Genomic DNA, 15,118 nt, shown 5'->3' with positions numbered 1-15,118 from the left:
TGCCTCCACTCTCCTCCACATGGCCTCTCATCCTCCTGGAGGTTGGAGGTCAAATAGTTTTCCAGAGTTTGTTCCAATTTACACTCTGACAGGCATGATGGCAAAAGTAGAAGCTGCAAAAGACCTCTTAAGTGCTAGTCTCAGAGGTTGCACAGCATCACTTCTTAATTTGATTGGTCAGAGCAAGTCACAAGGCCATCCCAGACTTAAGAGGTGGGAAAACAGATTCCATCTCTTGATGGGAGGAACAACAGCGAAGTCATATTGCAAAGAAGCGTGGACACAGAGGAGCATGATTCATGGGGACTATTATCACAGCAATCAACCTTCTAGGAGAGACAGAGATTTCTGAAGACGCTAAAGCACTAAACATAATGGAAGAGATGGATTCCTTGGATCTAAGTAAAATGAAAAACTTCTGTTGATCAAAAAAATGCTATTGAGATAGTGGAAATGCAAGCCACAGAGGGGGAAAAAATTTGTAATTCATACATCCAGTAAAAGGCTTGTGTTTAGAATGAAGAACTCCTACAAATCAATAAGAAAACCACAAATAACCCATTTACAAAATTGGGCAAGATACTTTAGGCACGATTCACAAAACAGCTAAATGAAAAAAAAAAAGGCGCTCAAACAGTCATCAGACAGATGCAAAATAATATCATGAAATACTACCTCACATCCACCAAAAATGACAAAATGTTAAAAGTTGGCAATACCAAGTGGTGGCAAAGGTACTAGGGCATGGTGACTCCTGTACACACTTCTGATAGGATTGTAAATTGATGTAACCTCTCTTAGAAAACTGCTTGGCAGAATCTACTAAAGTTGAACAGATGTATACCCTGTGAGCCAGCAGTTCCACTCCTAGATAGATATCCAACAGGGATGTGAACATATATACGTAAAAGACACGTATAAGAAGTTACATACACAGCAACATTATTTGTAACATGACCAGATCTTGCCCGATACTTTCCTGCTACTGAACGCTCTCCTCTTCTCCAATCTGTCATTGCTATTTCAGTCCAGATATAAGATCACTACCCCCTTAATAAATATTTTCTTATACCGTATTCTTTTCCTGAGATAATCCCCCAATCTAAAATTAACGTCTGTCAAGGACTAAAGTTGCATCTCTGTTCCATGAAGTTTTCCTATCAGCCAAAAGTGACCTCTCCTTGGAAATCATAGATTTGGTTTGCATCCGTTCTCTGTTAGACCTGTATGATTTGGGGAAGTCTCTTTCATTGCCAGTACTTTTATTTATAGCTATGATTTAAACATTTGTTACTAATTATTCATGCACAGTATTTGTGCTTTATATTCCTATCTGGAATATTTAGGGAATAAGAACCAGGTTTAACACTTCATTTTTTCATAGGCCTTTACATGTGACAGATATTTAGTACTTATTAATGAAAGACTCATCTCCTATTCTAGGGGAAAAAAATGCCTACTGTATGCAGTTTGTGTGAAAAGGAGAAACTTTTTTTCCTTTAAGTTTTTCTGCCCCTGCCAATTGAAAATATACTGGGTTTACTCTCAGGGACTAGAACGACTGTGTTCTGCAGTGCCAGACTGGAGTTAAACGTTTCTTTGCAGGTAGTATCCACAATATACTGCGTGCTTATTTCTCCCTTTGCTTGCCCACGCACACATACACATCACAGGAAAAAGATCACCACTTTGTCACAGGTTGCAGACTTTTCTGGACCACAACATCACTGTGCCTTTCTCAGGGAAATACTGCTTTTATACCCCCGCTTGCAATGTCGACAGCAGCTATTGTAGTCTCAACACAGAAGAGTTTTATAAAGCTCATTTTCCATTGTGCTCTTAGGCTCTTAGAGGGCCAATTTCTAAAGGCTAAAGATAGGAATTTACTGGACAGAGAGCTCCAAGGCCCCAACATTCTCAGTATAACCCTGAGGCAAGTGTTAATAGGCTCTGTTTTCCATCTCAGCTATTATGCCAGGTTAGCACTTCTAGTGTCACAAGCAACTACTTTATTTTACATGGTAAAAACAGACTGACCTGCTCAGCTGCTTCTCGTTTGGCGTTGTATGTATCCAGGTGCTCTTGCAATTCCAAAACACTGAACTTGAGTGTTTCTAGCAAATCACAGGACATCAGCTGTCAAATCAGAAACACACTGATCCAGGTCACCGTTTCTGATCACAATCCTGAGACCAAAAACTTTGGTTTTCAGGCCAGCTTAAGCCGGCCTCCCTAACTGTACGCTGTCCCACACTAAGGACTGACCTTTCACTGAAACAGAGGAGAAGTGCAGTGCAATTTCAGGGATGTCAGAAGGATAAGCATGCCTTCAACTGCCTTCAAAAATGGGCTCAGGCAAAAATGGCATGTCAGTCCACGATATACCTTAAAGGTAACACCCTTGAAGCTTTAAAAACCTTAATTCTTTAAAAACCTTAATACATAATCTACAGGCGTGCTTGGACACAAGTGGGGAAGACCAGGGAGTTCTGGGTTCTTCACGGGGGGAGGTCTGGCCCTCTGCTACCCGCTTTTACTCAGGAATCAGGAAAAGTACACATCTCTAGAGCACGATCCTTCAGCTTCCCCATCTAGGACTCTGTGGAGGGTGAGGGCAGGGAGAGGCCAGAATCAGAAATAGTCCCAAGCCACTGCCTATAATACACGGGCATTATATTCTGCTAGATATTTATAATCAAGTTGAAAATATGAACCTTCAGACTTCAAAATTCTGAATTACCTTAAAAAAAGACCATTTACTGAATGATGCCGTTTCAATTTAGTTTTTGTAATAAGCCCTCATGTTAAAACTTACTGTTTCAGCATCCACAAAGACTGTCGGGCATTCTGAACACATCATCATCACTTCCAGTGAACTTTTAAATTTGGTACCAATGCGTTGCAGACTCTCACCAAGAAAGGTGACTGCCTCATTAGTTATGTCTCCAAACTTTCTTTGAATTGACTATGGAGAAAACGTAAGAAAAATGTTAGTATTTCATATGAAAGCCTTTTTTCATGTTTAAGTAAAAAAGCATAATTTATAATTAGAGCAACCTTTTATTTTAAAACTATTATTGTAGTGATACATAGAACTCTTAAAACTGATCTGTAAGTCCTTGTTTTTAGGCACTTCTTTAGGAAACATGGTAATTTCTAAAAATGATCAAAACAGTATTTACAGAACAGTATTCCTGAAAAAAGAAACTACTGACACAGGCCATTCATCTCCCCATTCCTGAGGTTTTTTTCATTAGGAAAGATAGAAGGAATACATGCTATATACGTTGTTGGAAATAAAGTCCTCACATGTGTGAGGAATTAGCTCTTCTAAAGTTAAGTTCTACCTGAAAGAAACTTTCAGTAAAAGTAGTGTACTCTCCTTGGCTACGAGCTGCCTTCTGACTTTAAGTCATCAAAATGCATCAAGGGTAATATCTTCTCAAAACTCAAGAATATTCATTCACATAAAACAATCAGATAGTTCCTGACCCATAGTGAGCACTCAACGAATTAGTGTAATCAACAGTGTAATTACTATACAAATACTTAATGTGTACCTACATGTATATGTGTAGCACCATTAGTTGTCATTATGATTAATTAGGAAGAAAAAAGCATAAGCCACAGTCTTGGGCATCAAGAAATTTATATCTCTGGCACGAAAAGACTATAAATAGAAAACCGAGTAGCAATGCAAAACTACAGAATTAAATAAATAAATGCTCCAGTTAATAAGCACTAAAGGGCTTCCCTGGTGGCGCAGTGGTTGAGAATCCGCCTGCCGATGCGCCCGTGAGCCATGGCCGCTGAGCCTGCGCGTCCGGAGCCTGTGCTCCGCAACGGGAGAGGCCACAACAGCGAGAGGCCCGCGTACCAGCAAAAAAAAAAAAAAAAAAGCACTAAAGAACTTCCAGGAGGGGAGAGACTGAAGGTTGGAGTGGTTGGTTGGGAAAACCTCAGAGAGAATATGTACTGAGCTGGGTTTTCTAAGATGGGCAAAGTTGCTGAGGTAGGGAGAAAAGGTGGCAGGTAGTTTGGAAAATAATGACTTAAATGGTGGCATTTCTCTCTGCCTTGGTTCCCCTAGCTACAGAATGCTAAAAACACATCTACGTTACGTAGGTCTCTTGTAAGAATTACTTAATGTAGAACATTTAGCCTAGAGCCTAGCATGTACTGAGCGCTCAATAAATGTCAGCTCATATTATTTTTAGGGCTGGAAGCAACCCTGGCTAAAATTTTTAAGGTCCCCACACAGTGATGAAAGTGCCAATGAATTTAACACTTTATGATAAGTTGTCTTACGATACTGACGTAAGCTCCTTGAAGGCAGGAACCATGCTTTATATTTCTTTGGTGTCCCTGAAAGTGCCTAGCATACTGCAGAAAACTTATCAGACGTTGTTCTGAAGTTTTACTCTAATTGCCTTAGGGGCGGTATCGGTACTAGTCATCGTATAATGTCCCAGCAGTGCTACAATGTCGAAGTGTAAATTTAAATATCACTATCTTAGGAAAATAAAATTTTTTTAAGGGAATCAGTGGGAATATTAAACTTTGAGATACAGATTTTAGCCAAAACCCCATAACTTTATCAGGTAACTATAATATGAATTCAGAAACCCTAAACCGCACTGACCTGAAACAGCCTAGAAAACACGTGAAAAGTAAACACTGCACAGGACCCATCGGTGTCAGACAGCATCTGATTGACGTGACAGCGCCAGGCTTCTTCTTCATCATCATATGCTACTGGCTGAAAAGCGGCTATGATGGCAGAAAGAAATGGTGATGGCAGAGGTGATGTCTGTGCTTCTGGAAAACCATCTTGCTCTTCTTCATCTTGACTGTTAACACAGATATCATCATCATCATATTATCGCAAAAGAATACACTCAATTACTTAAAATAGTTTGTCATCTAACAGATTATTTTTTACTCATATATACACATGGATTTAGAAAATGTGCAACCACCTAAACTTTGTGAGAAAGCACAAACAAGCAGATTTTCTTATTCATCCTGTTCTTTCTAGCATCTTGTTCTTTCTTAGCATCTTTGGAATTAGAAATCTAATTTCACATGAGCAGCTTACAACAGCTCAAGTCCTAGCATAGGCCAGGGCTATGGAATAGCTATGGAATAATTTCTGTAACTTCTATGAATAATACAGAGTAGAATGCTTTCATTTTAAATGGTCAATTTTGGAGGCTTTTTATTTGAACAGGCCCAGATTGACCATGATAATATTTTTAAAGTTTGTCATGTACTTTTATGTCAAGGGCTATATATTAGGTGCTTTATACAGATTGTTTTCATTCAATCTTCACAGCAACTCTAGGACAGTTAAGTACTATTATTATCTTGATTTTTTACCAGTGAGGAAACGAAAAGTTCAGCGAAGTTAAATGATGTGCCTAGGCTACTGGGTAGGAAATGACAGAGCCAGAATTTGAAGCCAGGACTTCAAATGGGACCAAACCCAGTGTTAAAGCCATGACATATACTATATGCCTAGCAGCATGGCAGTAACAGATCTGACTCAAAGAAACATAAGGCCCGGCCATTTTCTTTGAGAAATTTATAATCCCCACAGTCATATAATACATACAAAATGAGACAATGGGAAAAGATGGAGATGTATTTGGGTTGAGCATCCTATAAAGAAATGTGTGACTCTGGGTCTTAATGTTGCCTATTTCACATTACAGGGTAGCTCCACTAGGCTTTATAGAAATTACGGAGCAATTCATATGGAAGAGAGGGATCTGAGAAGACTGGGGTGGGGGGGGGAGATCAAAATGAAGCAGATATTTGAAGTGAAAAATTCTATCTCCAAAAGTTTAATTTTTAAAATGTCACTGCGGTGATTGATTTGAACAAAATGTATCCTCTAAGCTTGAGTAGATAGATATACCCCTATATTTAGTAAGGATGTTTAATTCTATTTCACCTTCAGTGCTTGGCCAAAGTCAGCTCTTTGGCCGCAGCCTTTTAGAAAGGCAGACAGCTGAGTATCTACCCCTGCATCATTTCTGGTGTCCCTTGTGTATGATCAATAAGTGAGTGAGTGCATAGGCTACTGTCACATCCAAGTCAGTGATATGAACAAGGTGTGTCACCAGGATTTGTTGTTAACATCTGAATGTGCACTTTCAAGTGTAGGTAGGCATTCCAGGTACGCTGAGAGTGAAAAATCTCCTCATGTGCTATATATGTTAAAACTCAATTATCACTTGAAGTATTGATATAAATGAAAAGCTTTTACTGTAGGAGTAAAGCTCTGATATACTTGATTACTAAATATTAATTTTTATATAAAAATAATTATCAAGGAGCTTCAAACTGTTGAATAGGGAAATAAATACACTGATAGAGTGCATTAAATTAGATGTGCTTATAAAGAACATTACTTTGAGCCACAAATATTTATAAAATTAATTTAAAAAGCCAAATAATAGATGTAGATTATATCATAAGTCTCATCATTATAGAATTGTTTGGTATTTAAGTTACATAACAGCCACCAAACTTTCTTTCAAGAACCTTATGTAATAACTGATTATTCAATTTTGTCAGCCCATGAGTGAAAAAAAGTCCTATTTGAGAGTTCAGCCATCACTTTGTGATAAATCTGAAGCTGTGGTGTGTAAACATTTAAAAGGAGCACTCTAACATCTGACAGTAGGTAAGAAATGGTCGCTTTTGCCCATTATTTAAGTCAAACTTTAAAAATATGACTGTTGATAATAAAACTATAAAGTAATTTTTGGAACCTATTTCAGATTTGTTCTGGTATCACAGAGTTCATTCCATGATTGTGACACTTGGTTCTGGCCATGGCCCAATATTGATTTTAACACTCGGCCATTTGGCATTTTGCCAAAATAGGTATTTGGTGTACTTCTAAATGCAGAATACTACTCACCATGTTCTGAGAATGGCCTACTTGTTTTTCTTTAAGTGAATGTCAATAACAGAAGATAAACCCGTCGTAAAAATGAGGTAACTCATTTTACCTTGGAAACATACACAGGAATGAAAGTCCGTTTACTAGAACAGAGGGTCATATGTGGGAGGGGATAGGAGAGAAAATATCACCTCATTATCATGTTTGTGATACTGTATCCTCACCTAGACAGCCCAGAGAAATCCGCTTCCTCTTCTTCACATCGTTCATCCAGTTCTTTCAGAGCTAAGGTGACATCTTCTTCACAGACTGACCCGGGGTAGCTCTCGGGAGCCGAAGGCTCTGGCATGTCAGTTTCCTCTAAATCAAGAATCCCTTGACACACGAGAGAATCCTGCTGTTCTTGAATAATATACGACCCTTCATCTTCAAAGGCTGTAAGAACTTGTTCCTCCTTTAATACTGAGCTTGTATCCTGTAAAACAATTATGTTTTTTACGGACTTGAAAAACATTAAAGAGAATTTTACCAACACAGAATGACTACTGCCACCGACCTACATCCATTTTACTAGGCAGTCTTCATTTACCCAGTTTAAGTTTTGGAATTTTTGGACTCTGATCATATAAAATTGATTTTATAAAATATTTCCAGCTTTAAAATATTTTGAAATTAAAATGTATCACCTATTGCCACTTAGAAACATCATGGAGATCTTTTTTCTCCTACTAGGATTTAGGTGTTTACTTAGAAATACATCCTTATATAATACCTTCTCTCATACATATTCTAATTCTGCATAAGTATAACTTTGTGTTATTACTATAAATTCTCTCTTATTTGAAATGTCATTTCTTTCATTATGCTTGAACCTTATATCCAGTGAATCGTGGATATAAGAAGGGGAGGTAATTCAAAATGGTTAACCCACTGGTCCTGTGGGGCTACCGTGAATCAAGAACAGGTCCTGACCAATCAGGAGGCTGCTGAACGAAAAGAGCGAGGGCCACCTGAGTGGTTTAAGTGAGCCGAACACCAGAGATGTAAGATTTGCTTTCAGGTTATAAGACCACAGTAACTCATTTAGGTTTGAGTACTGAGGCTGCTTCATCACTGAGTTAGAGTTCAGAGAACACTGGGAAATTTTAGACTTGTACTTTTATAGAATTAAATGAACTATAAACATTTGTCAATGGGGGAAATGATAATGGAAAATGTGTGTTATAAAGTATACAGTGTGGACTTCCCTGGTGGCACAGTGGTTTAGAATCCATCCGCCTGCAGATGCAGGGGACACGGGTTCGAGCCCTGGTCGGGGAACTAAGATCCCACATGCCACTGGGCAGCTAAGCCCATGCGCCACAACTACTGAGCCTGTGCTCTAGAGCCTGCGAGCCACAACTACTGAGCCTGCAAGCCACAACTACTGAAGCCCACACGCCCGGAGCCCGTGCTCCGCCACAAGAGAAGCCACCGCAATGGGAAGCCCGCGCTCCGCAGCGAAGAGTAGCCCCGGCTCGCCACAACTGGAGAAAGCCTGCGCGCAGCAACAGAGACCCAACGCAGCCAAAAATAAATAAATAAATTAAAAATAAAAAATTTTAAAAATAAAGAATACAGTGGTATTTCCTTCCTATCCATTGTAACATTACTGAAATAATGTTGCCATGTGCCTGGCGTGGCGTAAAAGTTCAACAGGTACTGGCTGAATAAATGAACTACCACTACTGAAAAAGAAAAATACTTCCGGGGTGTATATCATGTCATATCAGCACCAGTTTTAATTTGCATGGACATTAGTTCAATCAGTTTGAAAGTAAGCACTAATAGTCTCACAGATTTAGGAATAAAGATGAACTTCTTTCAGTACTTAAACCTAAGGTTACTACTTAGTTCTACGGTAGTTCCTTATCTCTTTCTCATGGATAAAAACAGAATTTTCCTCCCAAATTATGAAAAGTAAGTGAAATCCAGAGCCCCTGACCTCAGACCTCATCCGTAAAATTCATGTATAAAATGAAGGATTTTGACCAGCTTCTGGGCTGGGTGCTCTGGGATAAATTAATAACTACAATTAGTGTGCAAACTAATAATGGGGTTAGGCTAATGTACAAATGATGATAATATACAGTAGAGTATGGTACATGTAAGGTAAATATAAGTGATAGACAGAGGACTACTGGTACTCAAAGAAGGGAAAGATCACATCTGGTTGAGGCAATGAAGACTAGTCTCTTCGGAGAAAACAACATACGGTGGGCTTTGACAAAGATGGGGTAGCAATAGTGCTATGGACCAAAGGTTTCTGTCCCCTCAAAATTCATATGTTGCAACCCTAACTCCCAATGGGATGGTATTAGAGGTAGGGGCCTTTGGGAGGTGATTAGATCATGAGGGTAGAACCCCCATGAATGGGATTAGGACCCTTATAAGAAGAGGACAGAGAGCTGGCTTGTTCTTTTTTGCACCATGTGAGAACACAGCAAGAAGAGCTCCCAGGAAGAGAGCCCTCACCAGACAACGAGTGGCTGGCACCTTGATCTTGGACTTCCTGGCCTCCAGAACTGTGAGAAATACATTTTATTGTTGATAAGCACCCCTGGTGACAGTATTTTGTTATAGCAGCCCAAGCTAAGATAGACGGTGTCTCAGGGAAAAGGATTTAGAAGATATCGAAGGCACAGAAACATGGCAGGAAAACACAAAGCGTACTAAGGGAACACTGGTCTGGAGATAGTTATGCAGGGAAAGCACAAACTCTGAGTCTTCACAGGATAGTACTTATAAATAATATAGTATAATCATTCCTTAATTGCTCCAATAGCTTATATTCAATACACTCTATTTAAGGTTTCCATCTGAATTGTTTTCTTAAAGATCTGGCCATTAAAAGGGTAAGCATTAATTATTTGGAAAGATATTTTTCCTTCTACGTATCATGTTGAAATAACCCACCAAACTTCTTAGTTTAATGCCGTCACTTTTCATTAGTGTACACCTGTATTTTGTTGTCATTTGTTCTTGAATAATAATTTGAAAACAGATGTTTTACCTAAAATTATTATTATATAGTATATGCTGAAATTTTCTAATAACACCTAGAATTCATGAAGAGAGTGCTTTTTGGTTAATGGAATGAATTCCACTATTATACACAGATGGTGAGAATCAAATTTTCTTGAACTTTACCTTATTACACAATGTCTGTCTCTCTCACACACACACACACACACATGCACACTTCTATTCCAAGTTTCATTTCCTATAAGGAATAATTTCTGTCATACATGAATTGGTATCTAAACTATTATAGATACTAGAAGAAATCCCTCTGTGGAGGTTTCTCTGATAAACCCAAGGACATAATCCCTTCTAGAGTAATTTGTATATATTATAGAGAAGGGAAGGACACACTGGGCTCTATATTTTCTGTCTTAAGGTGGAATGCTTTAGCCTATTATGTTTCTTCTTCCCGATATTAACATAATTTAAGGGGAAAAATTCAAATAAACATTTCTAGGATTTTTTCTTTAGTTCATAAAATGTTTCATCTACTACAATTAATTGTATTCCTCTTCTTAAGAAACTGCTTTATAGCAATATGCATAGCATATGTAACTCATATATAACTCTATATAATAGAGTTATGGTTTTATTTCAATATATTAGTGCTTTCATACTTTTTTTCAAGGCACAATTTTGGGTCATTTAACACTGTTTGGCACACCAGGGAAAAACAAATTAGGCCATCATATCCAGCAGATACAAACTTGAATCATTCTCTTGTGGACAGCCATTCTTTTGGTGATAATTTTAATGTCAATAGAATTATTTCTAAAAGAAATAGTATGATTCAAAAATATCCCCTTCATTCTCATCTGCCAGTGTCACAAAGTTTACAGTGATACTGAAATGCACTACTGTAAAAGGAAAAAAAAACCTAGTAAATTAAAGTGTTTTTCCTTCATTTAAAAAAAAGTATCCTCAGCAACTTTATAGTACCTCGGAAGTAGGCCCATTAGATATTGTCGGGTGAGTGAATGTCTCATCTGAAATAACACAATTTCCAATATGTGTGGAAATATATATGAATTTCTGATTCATTTCCAATAAATATGAATGATTTACAGGAGGTAGTTTACTCACTATGATTACAGCTATTTTAATTACCAAAAATAAAAGATTTCCCTGTTTGTTAACTACACAAAATTAAAGCACATGACCATTAACCATTCTGCTTTTGTTAAAAAGGTATTTCTAGTATCAGCCTGCTCTTTTCCATTGTTTCTCATGAGAATGTCTGTTGACCAGTAACACGCTATGAGGCACACCAGACACAGTAGATTAATTAACTAGTAGCTAACGCTCATGTAACAAGCCTTCCAACACTGAAAGTAATACAGTCTACTTAAAGCACAGCTCTGAACCTTATCAGCTCCCCCCGTAGACATTTTCCTGTCCACGCACTCTGTCGCTTCGGGACCCCTGACCTCCTGCTGATATTCTTCTCGTTTGTCTCCTCATCTCAGCCTCCTCCAATCCTCCCTCCACAGCTCGGTCAGAGACTTTACTAAAACACTGATCGGACTTTAACCTTCCTTGATGACAGACTGCAAGCTCCACGTGGCAGGTGTAGGTACTAGAACCGACTTCCCCTTTGCCACAGAAAAAGCCAAGACTGAAGAAAATAAACACAATCAGATCATGTCCTCCTGCTGAAAACCCTCCGATGGTTGCCTGCTGTGTGGCCTCTAAGGTTGCCCTTGAGAGCACCTGGCCCCCTCCAGGTCCTTCTCCCCTTAGACTCCACTCTCAGGTGCACCGTGCTCCAGCCCCAAGAGCCGGCGTGTTAGCCCATCAGACACACCAGGGCCTTCTCCACTCCCGTTTCCTGGGCCCTGAGCATTCTCTCTCCACACCTTCAAGGGTTGGCTTCTTCTCGTCACTTGTTTCACCTCAAACGCCGCCCTATCTAACTTTCTCCCTTACCAAGTCCACGTTACGGTCAGATTTTCTTAGTATGGATAGTAAGATGATCACTTTCAGATATATCATTTATATTTTATCCGTTTTACCTGTTTATAATGTCTCTCCTACTAGAATTAAGCTCCATAAACCAGGAGCTGTTGCCTGTTTCACACGGTGCTATATGCCCAGGGCCTAGGACAGCGCCCAGCACACGGCAGGGGCTCAATAAATAAATATTGCTTAAATGTCTGACTGCCTGTGTGCCCTGTATTCCCACGTCGGTATCTGGTACAGGGCTTGTCACATAACAGGCATCTCTGGGAAGAATGAAAATTCATGACTTCCTATCATCTCAAGATAAAGTGTGTCTTTCGCGCGGCCCGTAGGACCCGGCGTGTCTTAGACTCATCTGTCTCTCCTCCTCCTCCTCCTCCTGCTCCCATTTTGTTCTCTAGAAGGACTGAATTTCCTGCTGCTGCCTGCACAGACCACGTTATTTCACATGGCCATGTCTTTCTGCATGATGACCCTCTGCCTGCAAAGTCTCCATTGCCACGAAGCCCATCCTTTGCCACCATCACCCTTAATGCACAGCTGATCGGTTGTCCTTTGAGTTTTCACAAAGCTTTGAGCATGTCTATTACTGAGTTTCTCATATTGTCATGTAGTGCCCTTTTTTTTTTTTTTTAACCATCTCTGTCTCCCTTAATAGACAGTGGACACGGTAATGTCTTATTCACCTTTCTAGCACCTAATGGAATGCCCAGCATCTAGTAAATCTCAATAAATATCTGTTGAATTGAATTACCTAAACTTCAGCCGTACTAATATGAGCATTTAAAAAACTCCCCAAATGCCTTCATTACAAAATATATCTGCTTACTGTAAAGATCTACAATACACTGTCAGTGTAATAAGAACATGAGATTTCAACTTACTCAGATAATAAGATCTAACAACTAGATTGGTCTAGATCTAATAACTACATTAATTTGGTTAACACTGAAAAAAATATAGTATTTTCCTAATACCCGGGCATAATAGCATATATGAGAGAGCTATAGCAATTACAGTTTAAAAAAATATCTGTAATAATCTTAAAAAAAAAACAACTAAGAAAACTAATACTTACTTATTTTTGGTCAGTCATTAGCTTGGAATCTGGCTTACTTCTCACAGGCCTTTCCAAAAAACATAATACTAGTAGTTCCAAAATCTTTCTAAAAGGTTTCATTTTAACCAACTGCTAACACAGCTGGCCTGAGGTTTTCATCCCAATTATAGCACCAATCACAAAAACCCAAATACAAAGCAAAAGGAGAAGAAAAAACAAAAGCGGTCCTTCAAAGAAGGCACAGCGCCACAGAAGATGCTCCCCATCCCCAGAGAAGCGCCTGGACATTAACCTAATCACATTCTGCAGCACAAAATGCTCATTAAAAACACTCAGGGTTATTTTTAACCTGTAGGTCATTTCCTTAATCTATCAATGTTTTTGGGTTTTTTTTCAATCATCAGATCTGACTCTTTCACTTAGACTATATCACTTAACCAACAGGTTAGAAATACTGGTAACAAATCAAATAATTAGCGTATCAGATGAAAACTCTTTCAAAAGAAAAGCAAGGGGTATAACGGATTGCTAAAAAGAGCCCAGATTGGCCATGCACCAGCCCCCATGTCTCCCCACCTCAGGCAGCTGGCTGTTAGCATTATCTAGAGAAGCTTCCAAACTTGGGGTCTCATCTCTGATTTGCAGCACTTCTTCTGTTGAGATGCTGCCCGTGGAATCTTGAGACTGAAGAAGTAAATCAGGATGGTCTGGCATGGTTTCATCTGCAGCAGAATCATTGTTTAACTAAAAGGAGAGAGAGTGAAGTAAGGAAATCATTTATGAGTCAGTGACGGTCACAAAGGCCACAAGAAACATTTTATGTTGTAAGACATTCTGGGACCATAGTTATAAAGAGCTTCTCTGACTTCCTAAAATTACTTTTTCCCCTCATTTCAGTCTATGCCAGAATTGGTGCTGTGAACGCAAGCAACTAACACGTCAGCAGAAATGAAGTATCTGTTAACAAGGGTTAAATTTTGCTAAATAAAAAACTACCAAAGTGAAAGAGCTCCTTGTGACGATGTTAATCTTGACCTAAAATTCTTATTTTTACAGTGACGTCTCGTGCTTGCAGTTGGTCTAAGGACTCGTGAAGGGGGCGCTTTCACCTCCCCCGTGGCTTTGGCACCAAACACTCAGTGGATTCTTAAGAAGCAGCGTTAACTGGGAAGCAGGCACTTAAGTCTGAACTGGCCATTCACTTATTTAAGCAAAAATCGATACCACAAAACTTCAGTAAGACGTAAAGAATTAGGACAATAAAGTTGTAATGCTGTAATGCCAGGCCAGCCTCAGTGGGTTTATGTTCTAAGAAAATACTACAATTTTTCCTATTTTAAGCAGGGGTATACATTTTTTTTTTTTTTAGGAATTATTTTTTTAGGTGTGAAATGGTACTGTGATTATGATTTTATTTTATTTTTTTGAATTTTTTAAAAGTATACATTTTATTTAATATTTAGATACGCTTTTTTTTCTCTTTTTAAAAATTTAATTTAATTTTTTTTTATACGGCAGGTTCTTATTAGTTATCCATTTTATACATATTAGTGTATACATGTCAATCCCAATCTCCCAATTCATCACACCACCACCCCCCTCCCCTGCCACTTTCCCCCCTTGGTATCCATACATTTGTTCTCTATCTCTGTGTCTCTATTTCTGCCCTGCCAACTGGTTCCTCTGTACCATTTAAAATGAGGTATATTTATATAATGAAATATCTTTCAGCCATGAAAAGGAATGGAATGCTGATACATGCCAAAACATGGATGAATCCTGAAAACATTATACTAAGTAAAAGAAGCCAGACATAAAAGGCCACATGCTTTATGATTCCATTTACATGAAACATCCAGAATAGGCACATCACAGAATAGGGACAGAAAGCAGATTAGTGGTTGCCAGGAGGTGGGGGAGAGGGTACCGGGGAGTGACTGCTTAATGGATGCAGGATTTTTGTTTGGGGTAATAAAAAAAAGATTGTGAACTAGATGGCCTATGGTTGCATAACATTGTGAAGGTACTTAATGACACTGAATCGTGCACTTTTAATTGATGCAAAAAGTAAATTTTATTTTATGTGTATTTTCCCACAATAAAAAAAAAAAAACCCCCCCTTG

The 15,118-nt window shown here is 38.7% G+C and overlaps 1 protein-coding gene across 1 annotated transcript in view; it reads right to left on the bottom strand.

The window, feature by feature from the left end:
- The window catches only part of FRYL (FRY like transcription coactivator), a 248,563-nt gene that overhangs the window by 11,299 nt on the left and 222,146 nt on the right, over nucleotides 1–15,118 (bottom strand). Inside the window, exons 55-59 of the mRNA XM_007114521.4 lie at nucleotides 13,572–13,739; nucleotides 7,138–7,388; nucleotides 4,643–4,850; nucleotides 2,816–2,965; nucleotides 2,038–2,136 (exon numbers count right to left, since the gene is read on the bottom strand). Coding sequence (XP_007114583.2) covers nucleotides 2,038–2,136; nucleotides 2,816–2,965; nucleotides 4,643–4,850; nucleotides 7,138–7,388; nucleotides 13,572–13,739 — 876 coding nt within the window. The remainder of the gene's footprint in view (nucleotides 1–2,037; nucleotides 2,137–2,815; nucleotides 2,966–4,642; nucleotides 4,851–7,137; nucleotides 7,389–13,571; nucleotides 13,740–15,118) is intronic.

This window comes from Physeter macrocephalus, chromosome 7, assembly GCF_002837175.3.
Source record: "Physeter macrocephalus isolate SW-GA chromosome 7, ASM283717v5, whole genome shotgun sequence".
NCBI lineage: Eukaryota > Metazoa > Chordata > Mammalia > Artiodactyla > Physeteridae > Physeter > Physeter macrocephalus.
This window is presented reverse-complemented; position numbering and strand designations above follow the sequence as displayed.